At 39.8% G+C, this 17,873-nt stretch overlaps 1 protein-coding gene across 2 annotated transcripts in view; it reads left to right on the forward strand.

Moving 5' to 3' along the window:
• Positions 1-17,873, forward strand: part of si:dkey-34e4.1 (carboxyl-terminal PDZ ligand of neuronal nitric oxide synthase protein) — a 53,608-nt gene that overhangs the window by 19,433 nt on the left and 16,302 nt on the right. For both annotated transcript variants that reach the window (XR_010669030.1, XM_020634587.3), the window contains exons 3-8: positions 9,902-9,994; positions 10,175-10,233; positions 11,333-11,441; positions 12,592-12,733; positions 13,849-14,009; positions 17,518-17,679. Coding sequence is in view for 1 of the 2 variants with exons in the window: in XM_020634587.3 (XP_020490243.1) it covers positions 9,902-9,994; positions 10,175-10,233; positions 11,333-11,441; positions 12,592-12,733; positions 13,849-14,009; positions 17,518-17,679 (726 nt within the window). In the remaining variant the exon portion in view is untranslated. The remainder of the gene's footprint in view (positions 1-9,901; positions 9,995-10,174; positions 10,234-11,332; positions 11,442-12,591; positions 12,734-13,848; positions 14,010-17,517; positions 17,680-17,873) is intronic.

The following is a 17,873-nucleotide window of genomic DNA, read 5'->3' on the forward strand; positions in this document are numbered from 1 at the left end:
TTAACATGAATTAATTTCTGAAAGGAGGCAAACTGACATCTTCATGCAAATAAACCTAACAATCAAATCTTAGATCTTGACTCTCAACTCCAACTGTTGAATCTAAATGATTGTAGAGAATTAGGGCTACAAACGCTAACCACTGGTTTACATTGATAGCGCCGGAAAGTTTGAGGCTATATCACCGTCAGACAACAACCAGTTCTGAGACTGTTATCTCTACAATATCTTAAGGGATGGAACCCCAATGAAAGGGAAGCAGAAAAATAGTATAGGGCAATAAACCCTTTGAAATGTAAACGGCCACATCAACACTTCCACCAGCTTATGGGAACAATCTTGAACACTACTTCCTGCATTCGCACACTGGGTCATAGGAAATCATGCAGTACGTATGTGAAAGAGGCTTAAGTGAGTCTGTCTCCCTCACCAAAACAACACAAACAATGATCTGACACATTTGGACTTCTTTTCTCTAATTGCAGTGGAGTTAGTCGTCTCTCAGATTTGCATTTCAAGGAGAATCTGCTACACTCTTTTAATGCACTGAATTGGAAGAGGATTAAGATGTGTCAGACTGGATGGAGTCAGCAGGTGTAGCTCTGAATTTCCTACATTTTTTAAGGCTTTTAGACATTTCGCTTTGATTCTTTTTCAACATTTTGGCAGACGAGATTTAAACTGTGAGTTACTTTACTGCAGTTTTGCAATGTATGTGATACTAGCTATAAGAACACTGTGGCATTAAGCATTCTTCCTGTGTGAACATGTATCATGTAGTACTAGTAAGTGTGTATCCTTGTGCACCCTCTGCCAGTATCTCATTGAGAAAGTGTGTTTGGCATGCTCAGGTCGTTCCTTTGTATTTCCTCCCCGTCTCATGTGACTAACCCTGAGTAGCTACCGTCAGTGCTCTGGGACTGGCTGTCCTCTCACTGTGCCTGTCAGCGAGTCACTCAGGCGTGGGTCCATTCTCACTGCAAGGGCGCCAACACTCGCAGAGTGTCTGCCTGGGCCTGCACTGGGACTTAGCTGTTTCCTCTGACAAGCCCCCTTTGAGTGGAGTTGATTCCTCTCCAAAGGTGCGGGTTGGCACAGCCAGCTTCACATTTAATGTCTTCACCCGTGGCGAATTTTCTCTATGACCTTGAGGGCATGATGGTTATGAATCAGTTTTAGCACATCTGTTGTAGTTGGATCCCATAGGTTCAGGGGCTTCATTCCTTCAGACTATTACTAACACAGCTATACAGGACTGATCAGCTTTATCTGTCAAGCACTATAAACACAATCGCAGGGTAATGAAAGTCATCTATCTTTAAAGTCACAGCTGTAGCTCCCAGATGGATCTGGTACACAGTCACTGCCAGCTGTGGATGCTTATCTGTCTTCCAAGATTTCATCAGGAAAACTCAGTGGTTCCAATACTGATACTAGTACCAGAAATGCTGCTGATGGTGCATAAAATGTGATAACAATAATTATACCATTGTATGCACAATTTAATACAATAAATTATTGGCCCCAAAAAACTAAAATAGCTTCTCATTCTCTGAGCGGCATACACAACAGTTCTTCAGTGCAGTGTTCACTTCCCTTGGAGTGATACAGCTTTTTGGATTTTCACTGTTTTATTTATAAACAAGTGTAGTCTAAAATCTAAAATGTATTTGATGCAAAACAATTTCCAGAAGACAATTTGACAGTAGGTTGCTTCTGATCACAGTCAGGGGTAACACAGCATTGCAGATTTGTGATACCTTTGTTAAATTCCTCCAACAATGGACTTTTTTTTTGTGTTAATCTATTACTAACCCCAATTAAAACAAAATGAATTTGCATTTGTTACATGAAAACAGATGGGAAAGTTCAGGGGGGCTGAATAATTACTGCTGCCTGTAGCAACTACTCTTTTTGGTGAAGTAGAACTTATTTCAGGTATGTTACCACTTGATTATAGTGGACAATAAAAGTGCAGTGTTGGGGAAATCTGTGACATCAGTCAATGCTTGAAATGTCAAAAATGAGTGTAATTCCATCCCGCTTTTTAAAGCTGATTTTTAAATGTAATTTACAGGTAATCTTAACAGTTGAAAACATAAATGAAATTAATTTAAATGTTTGATCACGCCCGTATTTCAGTGATACTCAGTATTTGCCCATGCTTATGTCTTGATTATGGAACTCTTTGAGAAAAACATTTTTATGAATTAGTAAATCACATTAAGAGAAGCAACAATAAACATGCTTAAGAAATTTGAATAAAATAAGAAATGTAAGCCCTTCAATCAAATCTACTCCGAATCTATAAATATACGGACCTCCTTTCTGTAAATTCCTGTTTGTCTGTTTCTGCGCCAAAATCAAGAATAAATGTCCATTAAAAAAGAAGGCCCTATGAAAACTAAAGGCCTCCTTTGTATTTCCTCCCCTCTTATACTTTTCAAACCAAACCAAACCATTGAAATGAAAAAAAACACATACTAAGAAGTAAAGCCCCTTAATTATAACTCAAGTAAAAGATGTTTATTTCACAATAAAAGAAAGTTATTATGCATCCTAAATTCAAATCTTGCATGAAATCCCACTGTCACGCAGAAGCCCCAATTTAGCAGCCCTTTAAGCGAGCTGTTTCCTGTTAGCGCCCTTTCTCCCACAGGACCAGACTGCTGCTGCTCACTGGAGGCTGCCAACACGCTGGCGTCCAATCCATAATATCTGCACTCAGGCGAAAAACCACTCACGCAATCACAGACGGGCACCAGCAGGCAACCTAATGCAAGCAGAAACACAAACATTTTTAATTACATCTGCCTATCTTTCTCTTGTATCTTGTTCTTTCTTTCATTTTCTTTTACACATAACTCTGCAGCCTGCACAAACACAAACTATCCTCCCTGTCTGATTTAGGCCAAGGTCATTCTCTGTGGCGACTCTTCAGGTAATTGCTCCCCTTATCACACTCCTGCTGACTAATGATGTGATGTGCCAGTTCACAGCGTCATGGGAGTCACTCCGTCCTCCCTGTTTGGCTGCAAGGCCTGTCTGAAAAATACCTCTTACAGGAAGAGCTACTAGTTGGGCAACAGTAATTAAAGCTGTGTTAAACTAACGGGACATAGTGCAGAGCAGCTGCTTCACTGCCAAAACATGTTATTTCCTCCTAAAAAAAAATTAGCTCTTGCTGTTTTGAGTTGGAATAAAATAAAAGTGCTAATTTTACTTCAAACTGCTTCCTGCTACTTTGATTTCCAAGAATTGTTTTTGACGTTAAATGGCAGGCTGTCAGGCAGCTGTTGTGTTTCCCAGCTCACTTGTGCTGCAAACAGTCTCGTCTTTGTGTCCCAAATTGTGAAAAAGCAGGGAAATTCCTTGGAAGACCCCAAATCCTGAGAATTGTAATGAAGGGGTTGCTAAGTTACCATCTATAGAGGCTATTGTGTACTCCTGTATGGATTCAGTGGTACTACAGGGAGCACCAACAACCCACAATGCACCCCACATTCCACAGCTTTTCACAATCGAGGGAGGGCAGTGGGGGTGGGGGGTTGCCCAAATTTTTCTATTCCATGATTTGGCTCACAAAACCTATATTTGCTTATTTCTTTATTCTAAAATTATGTATAAACAGCAAGAGGGGAAAAATAGTTTATTTTCCAATTTTGGCTTTAATGTATCAAAAACCATCAACAGAAGAAATCTGAGGCCTTTCATTAAGGTGGTGTTGACAGGGGCCTTTTGGAGCCTTGGAGGAGGTTAATTTATAACATCTGCAGTAGAATTACTTCTTAATAATGTCTGGGAGCGAAGTCCCCAACAGGAAAGAGGCCATCAACATCATAACACTGGAGTTTACTCGTGTGTATCCTGTCCTCTGGGACATCCTCTACAGTTAGTCTTCCACTTAAGCCTCCTTATCCCTCGTGCTTTGTGGGCAAGGAAAGATTTTGATCTGTATCTTGGGATCTGTTTTTCGGGAAAATCAATATCAGTCTCATCTTGGTTTAGCATTAAAAACTAGCCGCAAGAGGAAGGAGCTTGTCTGGCTTTGTCGTGATAGAAACTTTTAAAATCCCATGTCTCCTTGTCAAACCTCAACTTCATCTTTTCAGGTTTAGTTAATTGTACGGATATGATAATAGATAAGCCATTGTGATTGGTTAGCTTTAATGGTTAAATTATTGGATAGGAGAGCTGATGAAAAGAGACAGGAAAGGTTGGGAGGATAGAGTAGGGGATCACCTGCAGCAAAGATCCAGCGGTCGCTGCAACGATGACCATAGCCTCTGCGACATAACCGCTAGGCTACTGGTGCCCCCCCAGTCCTCAGTAGCATAAATGTAACAAGTTGATAATGAAAACAAAACGGAGCTCAGGACAAAATATTGACTTTGTTGATATATTTTAGATGTGTTCAAATCATTTTAACTCAAAAAGGGGAGGAAAATAGAATAAGACTTGAAGATGTGTAGCCTGTCTATCACTGAATGTAAAACACAACAAAGGCTAATTAAAATGCCATTTTTATTTTGTGGATAGTTGTTAATTAGTACTAAACTACGAAAATATTTAATTTAAAAATGGGCAAGAACAAAGGTAACAGATCACCAAAGACATTGCTGTTCATCCTCTGTGAAACATGAATTTCATGTGTCCAGTAGTTAGTTTAAGTTTTATATCACTTTAGGCCTAAAACGTCAACCTTAATGAGGAGAAAAAAAGGAAAAGTCAGTATAAATCATCCACTGATAATCGCGAATAACAAGAAATGACGTTGAGTCTATTATGCATAAAGGTTGAACTGATTTATAGGCTGTGACTTTAGGTTCTTAATGACTTTCAAATATAAAGGAATTAAAGTCAAGCTCTGGTCATAGCTTGTTACACTCTGATTGCTCTGAAAATGTCTCACCGTGTCTACTGCCCTGGGTTTCTCCGATATTATTAATAAGAGTGAAAGGCCTTGTGCCTCTTCTGGTTTGAACTTTTAATATGTTTTGTCTGTTTTAGAGCAGCAGGATTTATTAAATGGGGTTTCAAGACTTCTGCTGAGCTTTCCCTTTCCCATTTCATTTCATGCACATAGCAACAGCCATCACTATTCTGTGTGACACTTTCATAATAGATTGCAGAGGACCTCTGACTGAAATTTGTCACGCTGTCTGGAAAGACTGATGAGTCTGTCGGCTGTAATGCATACATCCAGACTGAGAAAGATTTGAAATAAACGCCCTCACTCTGAATCCAGGGTGTTACTGTAGCACTGTAACACTGAGAATAATGCTTCATTTTAAGGTGAAGGAACCCTCTTTGAGAAGTGCATCTTAGGTGTTAAAGCCAGGACTTTGCACATATTAGTCACATGTGTCGTGTCTTAAAGACTTCGAACCTATCACGTTGAGGCTCAAGGGAATCTGATACAGGAGCTTTAAATTGTTTCGCTGTTAGTTAAAGGGAAAACCATAACAAACCAAGTGCATTAAAAGCTTGAATATTTCAAAACACTTGGCACTTAAGCAAGGAAAATATAAAAATTTCATACTTTGAATGAAGTTGTAATGTCCCATTTTGCTACACCAGAAATGCTGGCATAAACCGTGAATAATAGAAGAGCTGCGTGTTATTTTCTTCCACACTAATGTTTTTGAGAAGTTAGTAAGGCGCCTGAGATAAGCAGGTGTGTGTTAGGTCTTGTTGTCCTTTCTCTCCAAAACTAACTCAAGAAACTCCATTTTTGGAATCTGTAGTCAGCTATCGTTGTTCGCTTTTCTCTCAATATTGAGGCAAGCGTTCATAGTCTGATGCTTCGGCAGAATCTAGGTCTTCCTGAACTGTATGTAAGAAGTGGACTTTTATTGATTTATTGGCTTTTTTCTTCTTGTTTATGCCTTTTTATGTGGCATTCTGGGAGCCGCCATATGAGTTTTTTCTATAGCCGGAAGTGGCATCTTGGCAAGCCAAGCAGAGCTTTAGTTGTGTGAGGGTTTAACTAAAGCTAGCTAATAGACTGCTGGTTCACAGAAGAGTTTCCCACAAGATAAGATTTCACTTGTGGGTAGCTGATGGAGTAGTTTTCCAATTAGATCAAAAGTGCTTGTGGAGCTAGTTGCTGTCCTTCTGATGTCACACACCGAGCTCTGGTTGAAGAGCTAGAGGCAGGTAAGCGAAACAACCCTTCTCTTCACAATCGCTCAACATTTTCACTTTGTGGAAAAGCCAACAACAATCCCGCCTTCCGTGTGTTGTCTGTCACTAATACATTTACGTAACACAGGGCATGGTGAAATCTGGTAGAGCAAGCAGATAGGGATATAGCAAATTAAGGTTGAAACATTTAAACTAAAATGTATCTCACTAAAAGAGCTGCAGCACAGGCTTCTTGGCTGATCAGCCAGACTGCCCATGTCCTTAATTAGGCTTAAGTTTAGCCTCAATTTAATCTTAACTGGTAAGTTGCATGACATATAACAGATATTCAGGTTGTCAAAAATGTTTGATACTTTGGTACTTTTTATACCCCGTGTTTTAAAAAGATACAATCTCAGTCATTTTAATTTTCCAAAGTATCGAAAAAGGCTTTAAAATAGCTAAATCTGTTTTTAAAAAATTAGCTTGTAGAGGAATGAATCCGTCAAAAAATTGCAGCCAAACTCCTGCAAACTATCTTAATTGCACAAATACTTTGTCAATGTTTTAGTATTGAAACGTTGTTAACATATGTGTATAATTTAAAGAGTGTGCAGAAGTTCACATGCAATATTTGATGATTGAAGACAAGAAATATTTTACCCCTGTATTGTGTTCCTAGGACTTCTGGTTGTGTTGCCTTGGTATAAAAACAGGTTTGATACCCTTTGATTTTAGACTATCAGAGCATGAAAGGGGAAATTAGCTACACAGACCCAGACCTCCTTTCTTTACCAGCTAATTAACATGTTTAATTGGGCTGTCAAGTTTGAAACACTGCTTTTATTTTCTATTTTCTTGGCTCATATGCCTTTCTGTTTCGGTTTTGCCTCAGAGCTGCATGTTTGGCAGGTTTGTGTCCTGAATTCATGATTCCTTTCCTCCCTTAATTAGTATTTCCTAAATTGCCTTTTGTCTTCATTTGCCCCAGAGCAGATACTGTTTTCACAACATCCGTAAATTTTGCACAAGGTCCATAAGTCCACTGATTGAGATAAATGAAAGTTCAGTAGCTGCGTTTTGGGTCTTCGCTTGAGCACTTTCCTTTCATCTCGTTCTACTTCACTTTGCAGCCCGAGCATTTCCCCATTCCTCTCCGTCTGTCTCCGTGGTGTGTTTCCTGCACTCCCTCTCTAAACCTATTCTCCATTTAATCAGCTCTCTCAGGACTCGGTTCCGTATAATTAGAGGCTGAATCTTTAATCACCATGGATCCGGGGCAGGGAGAGCAGGCCATTTTAAACAGACACAAGCAGACAATTAGCATCAGAGAAGGTATGGGAAACATGGAAACCAGTGTGACAAAATATTGCATCATTGACGTCATGTCATTACTGTCAGTCTTTGCAGACATTCGCAGACAGGGACGACATACCCTATCTGCACTAGAGCCCCAAATATTGTAAAAACATGTTAAACAATGCCCGGCTAATTGATCCATGACAGGGTTGTGTTGCTAGAATAAAAGGTCACAGTTTGCAGGAGGTCCTTACATAAAAAACAGCTGTCTCCTCAGCTCCTCTCCCTCTGTCTCCTCCTATCTGCTCAACTTCGTCTTTTTATATCTTTTGTCTTCTTACTCTTGCCTTGCCTCCATACCAGCATTTATTTCATTCCGTTCTTTTAAACACATATTATCTCCTCTGTAAATGTCCGTGTTGCGACCGTTCATTTTTGCTGTGTAATGATATTTTAGCAGGATGTTTTAAACAGCAGCATGGACATTTATCGTTTGTCATCCTGAGAGGCTTTGCAAGCTCCTGTCAGCAACAGATAAGAGACGTGATTAAAAGTTAAAATCTAAATAAATGTGTGTGTGTTCAGTCAGAGATAGACAGAAATAAAGGGGACCATCTGCTTTATCAGAAAATGAAAAAAGAAAAAGGGTGGGAATAAGGGTAACTCATAATACGATACACGGCCAACTGTCTGATCGCAGGTAACACTCCCACCCAGGTCTCTGACGCAAACCTCCTTCTTTGAGTATTTAGAAAACCACAATATAAGACTCATTTATTATTATTATTATTTTAACATATATTGACTTTAAAAAATGACAAGTCAAATTCAATATTGTTTCTCCCAATGTGGCCAGAAGATCTGGTTTAAGATTGCCAGTTATCTGTCGCAAAAAGGCATTTAATGGAGGAGAAAATAGTCAGCCTTGCTATCAGAAATAATAACGATTATCTTACAAAGGATCTACCGACGAGGCTTCTTCTCCAAGGCAGCTTTTGCCCTCTGTTGCTAGTCTTAATGCTAAGCTAAGCTAACTGACTCGTTCAGCTATATACTCAATATGTACAGTGGCATCAATCTTATCATCTTATTTTTAGCAAGACAGTCAATTGAGCTTATTTGATTTTAAATATTCTGAAATGTCTCTATGCTAAGCTATCTGTCTCCGCAGGCTTCGTTCTCAACACTTACATGAGTGGTATCAATCTTCTCGTATTTATTTTCAGCAAGAAAATTAAAACTGGCTTATCTAAAATCAAATTGTCTCGTGTATTAAAACTGAATCGTTGAACAGCTGAGACAGAAAGCTCTTTTTCTCTACACATGACTTTCACACATATCTGACTTTTAATTGTGGCCACATTATATATTCCTTTTTTGTCTCAAAAGTCAAACACCAGCAGTTTGTAGCCCGATAGACGGCTGTGGCCGGACAGTCTCCCTGTAGATCCTGACAGCTGGTAGTGAATAAGGGTTAAACCCTGTTTCATGTTTTAAAGCGACACTGATGTGAGTCGACAGGCCGGACTTGCTGAGGTCCTCAGCAGAGAGACCGGACCAGCTGACGAGGTGGAAACATTTTAGTAACTCTGTGCAGACACAGCTGTTGTGTACTTCTCTAAGATAACACACAGTTTGATCCTGGGCTTTTTACTTTAATGTTTTTGCTTTTCATTTAGCTGCTGTGATTTATGTTTTGTCCTCTTTGGTTCAGCTGTAAGTTTTAAACATCCAATTTTAATGATATCAGTTCAGCTGTAAATGATCAGACAGGATTTACATAATTAGCATGGAAGTTGGTTATCTGTCAATTAAAGGAGAAGTTTGGCAGTCTTTGTTGTTTACAAATTTCTGTCATCCAACATTGTCCTCTCTCCATGTCATCTGTCATCACAGAGCTTTTTGAGTTTCTGTTGTTGGCTTGTCTACAAAGATTCAGCAGACTCTTATTGTGAGCTGCCAAGGGTTTAAAGATTCTGATATATTAAAGTGCACCGCAGATTATGTTTTAAGGCTGACAGATTGTTCCATTTAATGCAATGAGTTCAGTGAAAAAACAAAAACAAATGTGAAGCCAGACATACACTCACCTCATTCAAGAGGCTGACTAGTGTGTAAATGTGTGTGTGCAGTGTGGCTGCAGAGAGGACTGATACAGGTCTGCTGATAATACTTTTTATTGAAATGTATTGGGTGTATAATATTTATTTTTAATACAACTTACACCCCCACCCCCCCCCCCCCAAAAAAAAAATGGTGCAAAGTATTGCACATTTATGACTTCTTATGTACTTTTTGTTCAGTTATGTGCAGCCAACTCTGCATCTCTGAAACAAGCAAACTGTCATGCAATACTGCTTGCGAACTGTGCTGCCTGATGTCATATAGTTTTACATAGTTAATAATAGAAACAATAAGCTGCTATCAATATGAAATTCTACAATTCTGATGAAACCCCTGTTCTCTATTTCCCCAGTATGAATTCAAGGCCAAGAACATCAAGAAGAAGAAGGTCAGCATCGTGGTGTCTGTGGACGGGGTGAAGGTGATGCTGAGGAAGAAACAGAAGGTAAGTCACAAACTGACACACTAACACTGACACAATAACCATCTCTTTCTGGATTAAAAAAATAAATAAAAAAAAGGTCTGTTTTCCCCTTCTTTTGCTCATTCATTGTTAGAAAGTGTAACTTGTATGATGTATGTTGCCTTATCAGTGCTTTATCTCAATAACATGTCTTACCCACAGAGAAAAGAGTGGACATGGGACGAGAGCAAGATGCTGATCATGCAAGATCCCATCTATAGGTCAGCCATACCTCTCAAACCTCATGACTCATACATTTGTTAACACTGTACAGAGAAAAAAAAAAAAAGGTTTCGTATTTTTTCAAATTGCTTTGTATACCTCGGGGAATAAACTGCTAAACTGATATTGGTCCCGTTCTGTTCCTTAGCCTCTATATGTTCATGTTGGCTTTAAGTAGAGCAATTACTGTGACAGTACTGCAGGTACGACATACATTAACTCAGCCTCTGAGGATAAAGCTTGCCTTTGCTTTGGATGTACTTTAGCATGCAGGGCTAATGTGCATATATGTAGGGTACTGTAGGTGCCAAATGCATTCACAATCATGATGCAGTGCACTGAATAATCTATAGCTTGTTCATGTAGGAGGTTGAGCATATGTAAGTGTACTTTTGAATATGTGATTTTTCCAGGTGATGCATCCTACTTTAAGTATTTTATTTTAGATTTAAAAGCCTCAACATCCCACAAACCTCTCTGTTTGCATGGTGCCTATCCTCAACGGGCCTGTGAAGCTGTCAGTTACTGTTTGACAGCTCAGAGCAATTAAACAGTAAGGTGTCAAAATGGTGCAACCTGCCCAGTGAAGAGCACAGCCGAAAAGCACTTTCACTAAGCAAAGCAGCATCCCATGAAGGGAACCATGGGTATTCAATTTAATTATACATGCTGATGTTTTATGAGTTAGTGTGCGGTAGAGATATACACTATGAATCACTTGATTCTAAGTTGTGAATTGTGCTAATTATATTGCCTGGATCCCTACAGGGACGCTTTAGTGTGTAGCAGTGGTGCTGGATAAATGGTCAACCCTGCCTCAGAGTGTGTGTTGCTGTAAAGGACAGAATACATGAACAGTATAACACACAGAGAGAGAATATACTGTAGAGCAGTGGCATTTATTATTATGAATATTATTCTGTAAATATTTTACGTTTGAATATCTGCATTGGGTTGACACTTTCTTCTCATTTCTTTGTTGTGTTTCAAAGTAAAATGTCATTGTGGAGGAAGTGATGGTGAACAAAGTGGTGGATCTTTTCTTTTCTTTACATTTGTTTGACTTTTTTTTATATATATATATGTCGTGTTTTGCAGGATTTTCTACGTCTCTCATGACTCCCAGGACCTAAAGATTTTCAGCTACATCGCGAGAGATGGGTCCAACAATTCCTTCAGATGTAATGTCTTCAAGTCAAAGAAGAAGGTATAAGCATACATGTTGTTGTTTTTTGTAGCTTGGGCTAATGGCTAGCCTGGCTCTGTCCAAAGCTAAAACAAATCCTGGTACCACGGCCTAGTCGACTCTCTAATTAACACATTTTATGTCCGGTCAAGGACACCACTATCATCCTTCTTCCAATCTTCATCTTCAAGCTAAGCTAAGTAGCTCCCTTCTGTAGCTTCATATTTAATGGGCCGACATCTCACTCCCAAGATGTTAATCTATTCCCTTAACATTTAACTACTGATACAGACCTGCTAAATATTAAATATCACTTTTCTGGGGAGTAGGCTTCATGCTCAACTTGGCTGCTCCGCTTATGTTTCATCAGCGCTGAAAGTCCCTGTTAAAAAAAAAACTGAAAATGAAACCGTCGGTTATCATACATACAGGGAGAAACCAATCACCAGCTACAGCTGCGTCAGTAGTGCTGCATTACATCACTTCGATTAGATTTCTCCCTGTAACTCAAAACTTTGCTGCTCATATTTAGCCTTGATTTATATCTCCAGTTGAATACAGCAGGCGAATAGTAAACGAAGACAAGCATTGCAGGCAGAATTCAATGTCATATGCTTCATTTTCTCTCCAGCTGTTTCCCCCTTTTTCTCTTCTTTTTCTCAGAAACTAATTTCATGTGTTTTGTTAACTCAGTAAAAAAAAAGGTTCTGGTCTAAAATTCAATATCCACTGGCTTTGATATCCATCAGCTTAGCACTGCAGCGCTATAGCCCTGCACTGAATGCAGAATAGATGCACACAAGGACAAAATTACATCACACATGGCAGACACCTTTTTTTTTTTTTTTTAGTTTAAGCTGTATGACTGCAAGCTGCTGCTGACTTGACTCACACATCTGGTATTGTCAATCAGCTGTAATGAGAAATGTTCCATAGAAGTGATATGATTAATCTCTGAGCCGCGGGTATTCAACTGTGTGCCGACAAAAGCTGAGGGCATGCATGCTTTCAGGCTATCTACAGCAAGTGATCTCACTGATAAACTCTCACTCGTGAACAGTGAAATGACTCGCTGTGGTGTTTGCTAATCATTGAATACTATCTCCTCTAACCATTGACCTTTTATCTCACACTCTGCCCTCTGTGTGTTTCTCTCTCCCTCACCTGACAGACACAGGCTATGCGTATTGTGCGGACAGTAGGTCAGGCCTTTGAAGTGTGCCATAAGCTCAGTCTGGAGCACGCTGAGCAGGATGCTGACGGCCAGGCGGACGGAGAAAGTGACAAGTCCACAGAGGAGTCCAGCAGTAATGGTCTGTGTGAAAGGGGCTCATGTGTTTCATCTCAAACATTACAGTAGATGAAGAAAAAACACATTTTAAATCATTATATCAATACCGTTCAAATAAGGGGTTGCATTTTGGCGAGACCAGTTGAGAAACACTCCTATATATGACCTGTAAAAGCAAAAAAGACCATAAGCTGAAAAGAGAAAACAGCACTTACGGACAAAATCAGCAGAGAGATAAGATCACGCGTTGATCACAGCGGGCGCTCGAATCGACTCGCTTTGTTTGTTTCCCTGATGTTCCCAGACTTTAATACACATGTATGACCATTTTTAATGACAGAAACACAAATCATGGGAATTGAGACTTGATGTGACAGACGTGATAGCACAATTCATAAATAATATTGAAAAAGAAAATGTGTTTCAACCGATGCTTTCTTCACTTCTTTATCGTTTTTCAGGAAAACTTAATGATGAATCAAAACACATACTTTACCATAAAATATTTATTATGTAGTGTTAATGTGGAGAACTTGTTGGTGTTTATGAGTTCTTATTTGTCATTTTGGATGCACAAGGTTGATCTCTCTCCTGGCTAAAGCTCCACCTTGCTTGTTGAGTGTGATTACACGCCTTCCTGAAGCCAATTTGGAACCATGAACTCTCTCGAGTCGTGCAAATCATGACACTGATCAAACGGCAACAACACAGATGATCTGCTACACTGGAATGTAAACAGATTTACATGACAACATGAATCTAACCTTGATCGGTGTGTTTTCTGAGGTGTCACTCTGTGAAGAGCACTGAAGTATAAATGTGTGTAAGGAAGTGTAGAATACATTTTGGGTTTTGTTGTCTAAATGTAGGCAACCATGTTTGTTTGAGTTTTGTTTTTAGTCCCATATCAAACTTCAAATTTTTGACAGCTGCAATGTTAACCAGCACTAAAAAAAAAACAAGTGTCATTAGAAAAAAAATGAAATGCCACAGTTTGAATAACACAATGTCAGTTTGGAGTTGTTCTGAACACAAACTGGGACACAGCTCAAACAAACATGTGAAAAAAAGTGAACTATCTACAACCCCAGAGGTAATGACACTGTTTGCTTGTTGTCTTCTCGTGATTCTCTGCAGGTCGTAAACTGACAGGAGCAGAGCAAGGGGAGGAAGAGGAGGAGAGCAAAAACGGAGAGGCAGACCCCTCAGTCGGCACCTCACTGTGTGAAAAAGCAGTCAGTGAAATCCTGCAGAGTCTGGCCGAACTACACGTAGTCAAACCTGGACAGACCATCATAGTAAGATACTGCGACACACACACACACACACACACACACACACACACACACACACACACACACACACACACACACACACACACACACACACACACACACACACACACACACACACACACACACACACACACACACACACACACACTCTTGGACATTGCAATGCTGAGGCCAAGCAGGTTGTTATATGAATCCTGTATTGTTCTTGATTAATAAGATCCTGTCTCTTTACCAAATAATAATTCAAAGGTTTTCAGAACATTTCTCTCTTTATATAAAAACAACTTTATCAAACTTTTTAAACATTGTTAATCATTTTATTCCTACCGCTGTCTGCCCCTCTGGAAGGCTCTGCTGCATGTGTTGCTGAGGGTAACGGACATGAGGAAATGAATCGTCTGCTAGAATCAGATAAAAGTATACTGTATATCGGCAGACATTGGGAATAACGTAGACGAGTACTGGTACATCCTTAATAGGCCAGTACAAGCCCAATGATACTGGGATAGCATTATATCAACCGGGCTCTGTATGTGGATGCCTAAAAACACCTACGACAATTACTTATTTATGCATACAGTGTATATTTCTTTAGCTCACAATTAGTTTATGTTTATGTGTTTTTTTTACTACTTAGCTTTCTCTTCTTGGCTGAATTCCTTTCAGGCTCCTTGAACTGCTAAGCACTACATCAACAACTTTTAAGTGAAGACTCACACAGACACAACTCTCGTCATGAACAGTTCTTCAGAAATTCTTACGACGGTTTCTTTTCGGTGAATGTTCCTCTTTTATTCATGACATAAGCAGTAGGGGATGTGTTAGCAGCAGCATCCACCTTGATCCTTGTAGTGATCACAGGTTGCTTTGCCCCAGACCTCTCTCGCCTTGAAGCTGGAGCAGGACTCTGCTTCTGCTTTGATTCATTGCTTTGGCTTTAGTCGTGTTCTGATGCTATTACCCAGGCAATCTACTGCCAAACGGCTCATTGAACTTAGAAAGCAACAGTGAAGTGCTTTGTCATCTACTGCAGTACCTGACCAGATCATCGACTGCAGCAATCTTAAACTGGCAACAGATACTGTAGGTGTAAATTCACCTGAGACTCTCGCACGATCTACAGAGACCACGTTTCATTTTCTCTGCATTCGAGAAGTGTAGTCAGAATTTTAAGCCTGCATGAAGTTAGGGAACAGTGATTATCTTTCAGGAAATCTTTGACAGTGGCGGGATGAAAAGATGCACGTGAGGTTTTGTCATGATGTGTTCATTTGGATTTGTCACTACAGCAAGTGTGGGAGAGTCAGCGTTTAGAAGGCTGCTAAGAGAGAGCGAGAGAGAGAGAGAGAGAGAGAGAGTGGGATTGGATTGGGGGAACTTGAATATTCCTGCTGGCTCTGAAATGGGGCCACCTAATCCCAACAAAAACCCCAGTCTGTTCCCTTTGATTTTCTGAAAAACGCCACCATAATCCCGTTGAGGGGTTCATGAACATCTGCTCCATGGAGATAAGAGAAAAAAACGAGAGACGGAAAGAAGACTGAGAAGAACAGAAAGAGATCACGTACATGAACAAAATAAAGAAAAGTGCTTTATAGAAGTTTAAATTGTATTGTGTCTAATTTAGTCATTCATATTAGATAAATAACTTGAACTCAAACCATGTTTTTTTTATAGCTTTAATCTGTTTATGAGGTTGTTGTTTTTGTCTTTTAAATGTCGGAATATTTTGTTGTTGTTTTTTTAAAAGCCTCTACGTGTTTCTCAGAGCCTAGGATCACGTCAAAGGTGCATATTTTGTTAAACCAACATTTCTTAAGGCGAAGATTTAATTGGAGGCACAATGCTATTAAAGAAGTAGACCCATGGGGCACCTAGTGGGTGGTTCACGCACCACATGCACGGAGGGTGCACTACCCGATGCGGGGGGCCCAGATTTTAATCCGACCTGTGTTCCCTTTCCCTTCTGTTATTCCCCACTCTCTCCCCCGGATAACTGACTCTTATCCATTGTCCTGTCTCTTGAATAAAGGCATAACACCCCCCCCCCCCCCCCCCCCTTAGAAAAAAAAATATATATAAGTACACCCAAGAAGTTAGTCTTTGTGATAAATGGACATAGAATGGACAATCAAGTGACAGTACAATCTGACAGCGTCTAACAAAACTGCTTAGTCCAGCTGACAGTGATATACATTACAAGGCAGGAATACTGGTTCAGTATACGCTTCCCTTTTTAGCACAAAGACGGTTACATCAAACCGCCTCTTGACCTTTACTGCAGCTGGGAGAGAATCTTATCGCTTACGTGCAGAATGAGAGAAAAAAAACTTGCAACAAACTCAGATAATCAACTTCTGCATGACTTTGTGGCTGCATCAATATCCGGCCAAACAGCCCATGGCTGTCATCACATTTTGATTAAATTGTCAGAAAATCTTGATTGGTGATTTAAAAATATTTGACATTGCTTTTGACTTAGGTAACAACCATACAGAGAAGCAGATTGTGCATTTCACTTACTGGAAAAGCAACTGAAAGTCAGTCTGAGATGTATTCTTTCCTGGACTCTTGGTTTGTTTACTCTCTCTCTTTTTCTCTCCCTCCGTCGACATCCCCTTTGTTCTTTTTGCCTCTGATGTCCTAACGGAATAGCTCAGACAGGTAACAGGAGGTGTTTTTCTTCAGGGCTTCTCCTGGGAGATAGTAACCTGCTCAACCGAAGTTACATTGTGCAAGAGCAGGCGTTCAGGGCACAGAGTGAGGACAAAAGATTCTCCCTGTGATATTGTTTTTGATGTTCATATTATGAGAAATAAATCATAGCTTTAGGGACTTTTAAAATGTTTAATGTCTTATTTAGGGAAGCTGATGATCTGAAGCAGAAGCCCCTCAAACATTCAGTCCTGTAATTTGCAGTGTGCAACGTCTCCTCCTAGTGGTGTGACGTGGACATTACAACAGTCTGTAATCCACTGTATCAGAAATTGTAAATCTGCATCACAGCTGGAGCAGTTCTCTGTGATAGAGATTACAGATGTAGATTCTGTTTGTTTATGTATGACTTGAAAGTACCTTAGATTATCTCTGAAGCCAATCCAAAGTCACACACACCTTCCATCTGTTTTTGTGATCGCTGATGTTCCTGAAGATTAACACATAATTGGTTTTGGTTTATAGAGAAATGCTGCTGAAGATGAATTTTTGATCCAGAGATACGGTCATCTTAAAATCAAAGGACGAAGGACACTGGCTGAGATGAAAAGAGTGAATGTTTTGATGAGTCAAGGGCTCTTACAGTGAGATTCCAGGGACTCGGATGGCTGGGTGGTTTCTGTCCTGCTCCTTTGTTAATTGAGTCCATCTCTGGTGTCCAAGTTCTAAATGTAGATTCTTTTATAATGCATAATGTGTTATTTATTGATTTGTGGTTACAATACATCGTGTTAACTTCCATTTCCCTGTCATATTTATCATACATTCTTTGCTGTGTTTGTTTGTCTACGGTCAGGACTTGGATCGACGGTCCCTCTTCACTGTGACATCCCAAGGTGTCGCTCCCAGCAGCCCTCGCTCTCCATCTCTCACCCCTCTGGCATCACAGCATTACCTGCAACTCCTTCAGCAGCAGCTACAGCAGCAACAGCAGCATACACAGGTGGCTGTCGCACAGGTGAGAATCAGACACAGAATGTCATATGCAGAGTGAAGGTTGTAAATACAACCATTAAGACAAAATTGTGAAGAAACTGTCAGCCTTCTATTGTAGTACACATTCAATACGAACTAAGGTTTGATTCATATTAGGAGAAGTGTTTTCTGAGTTGTTTTGTCTATGAAATGTAAAAAAAAAAGTTTTAAAAGTTT

Source organism: Labrus bergylta, chromosome 17 (assembly GCF_963930695.1).
Source record: "Labrus bergylta chromosome 17, fLabBer1.1, whole genome shotgun sequence".
Taxonomy (NCBI): Eukaryota; Metazoa; Chordata; class Actinopteri; order Labriformes; family Labridae; genus Labrus; species Labrus bergylta.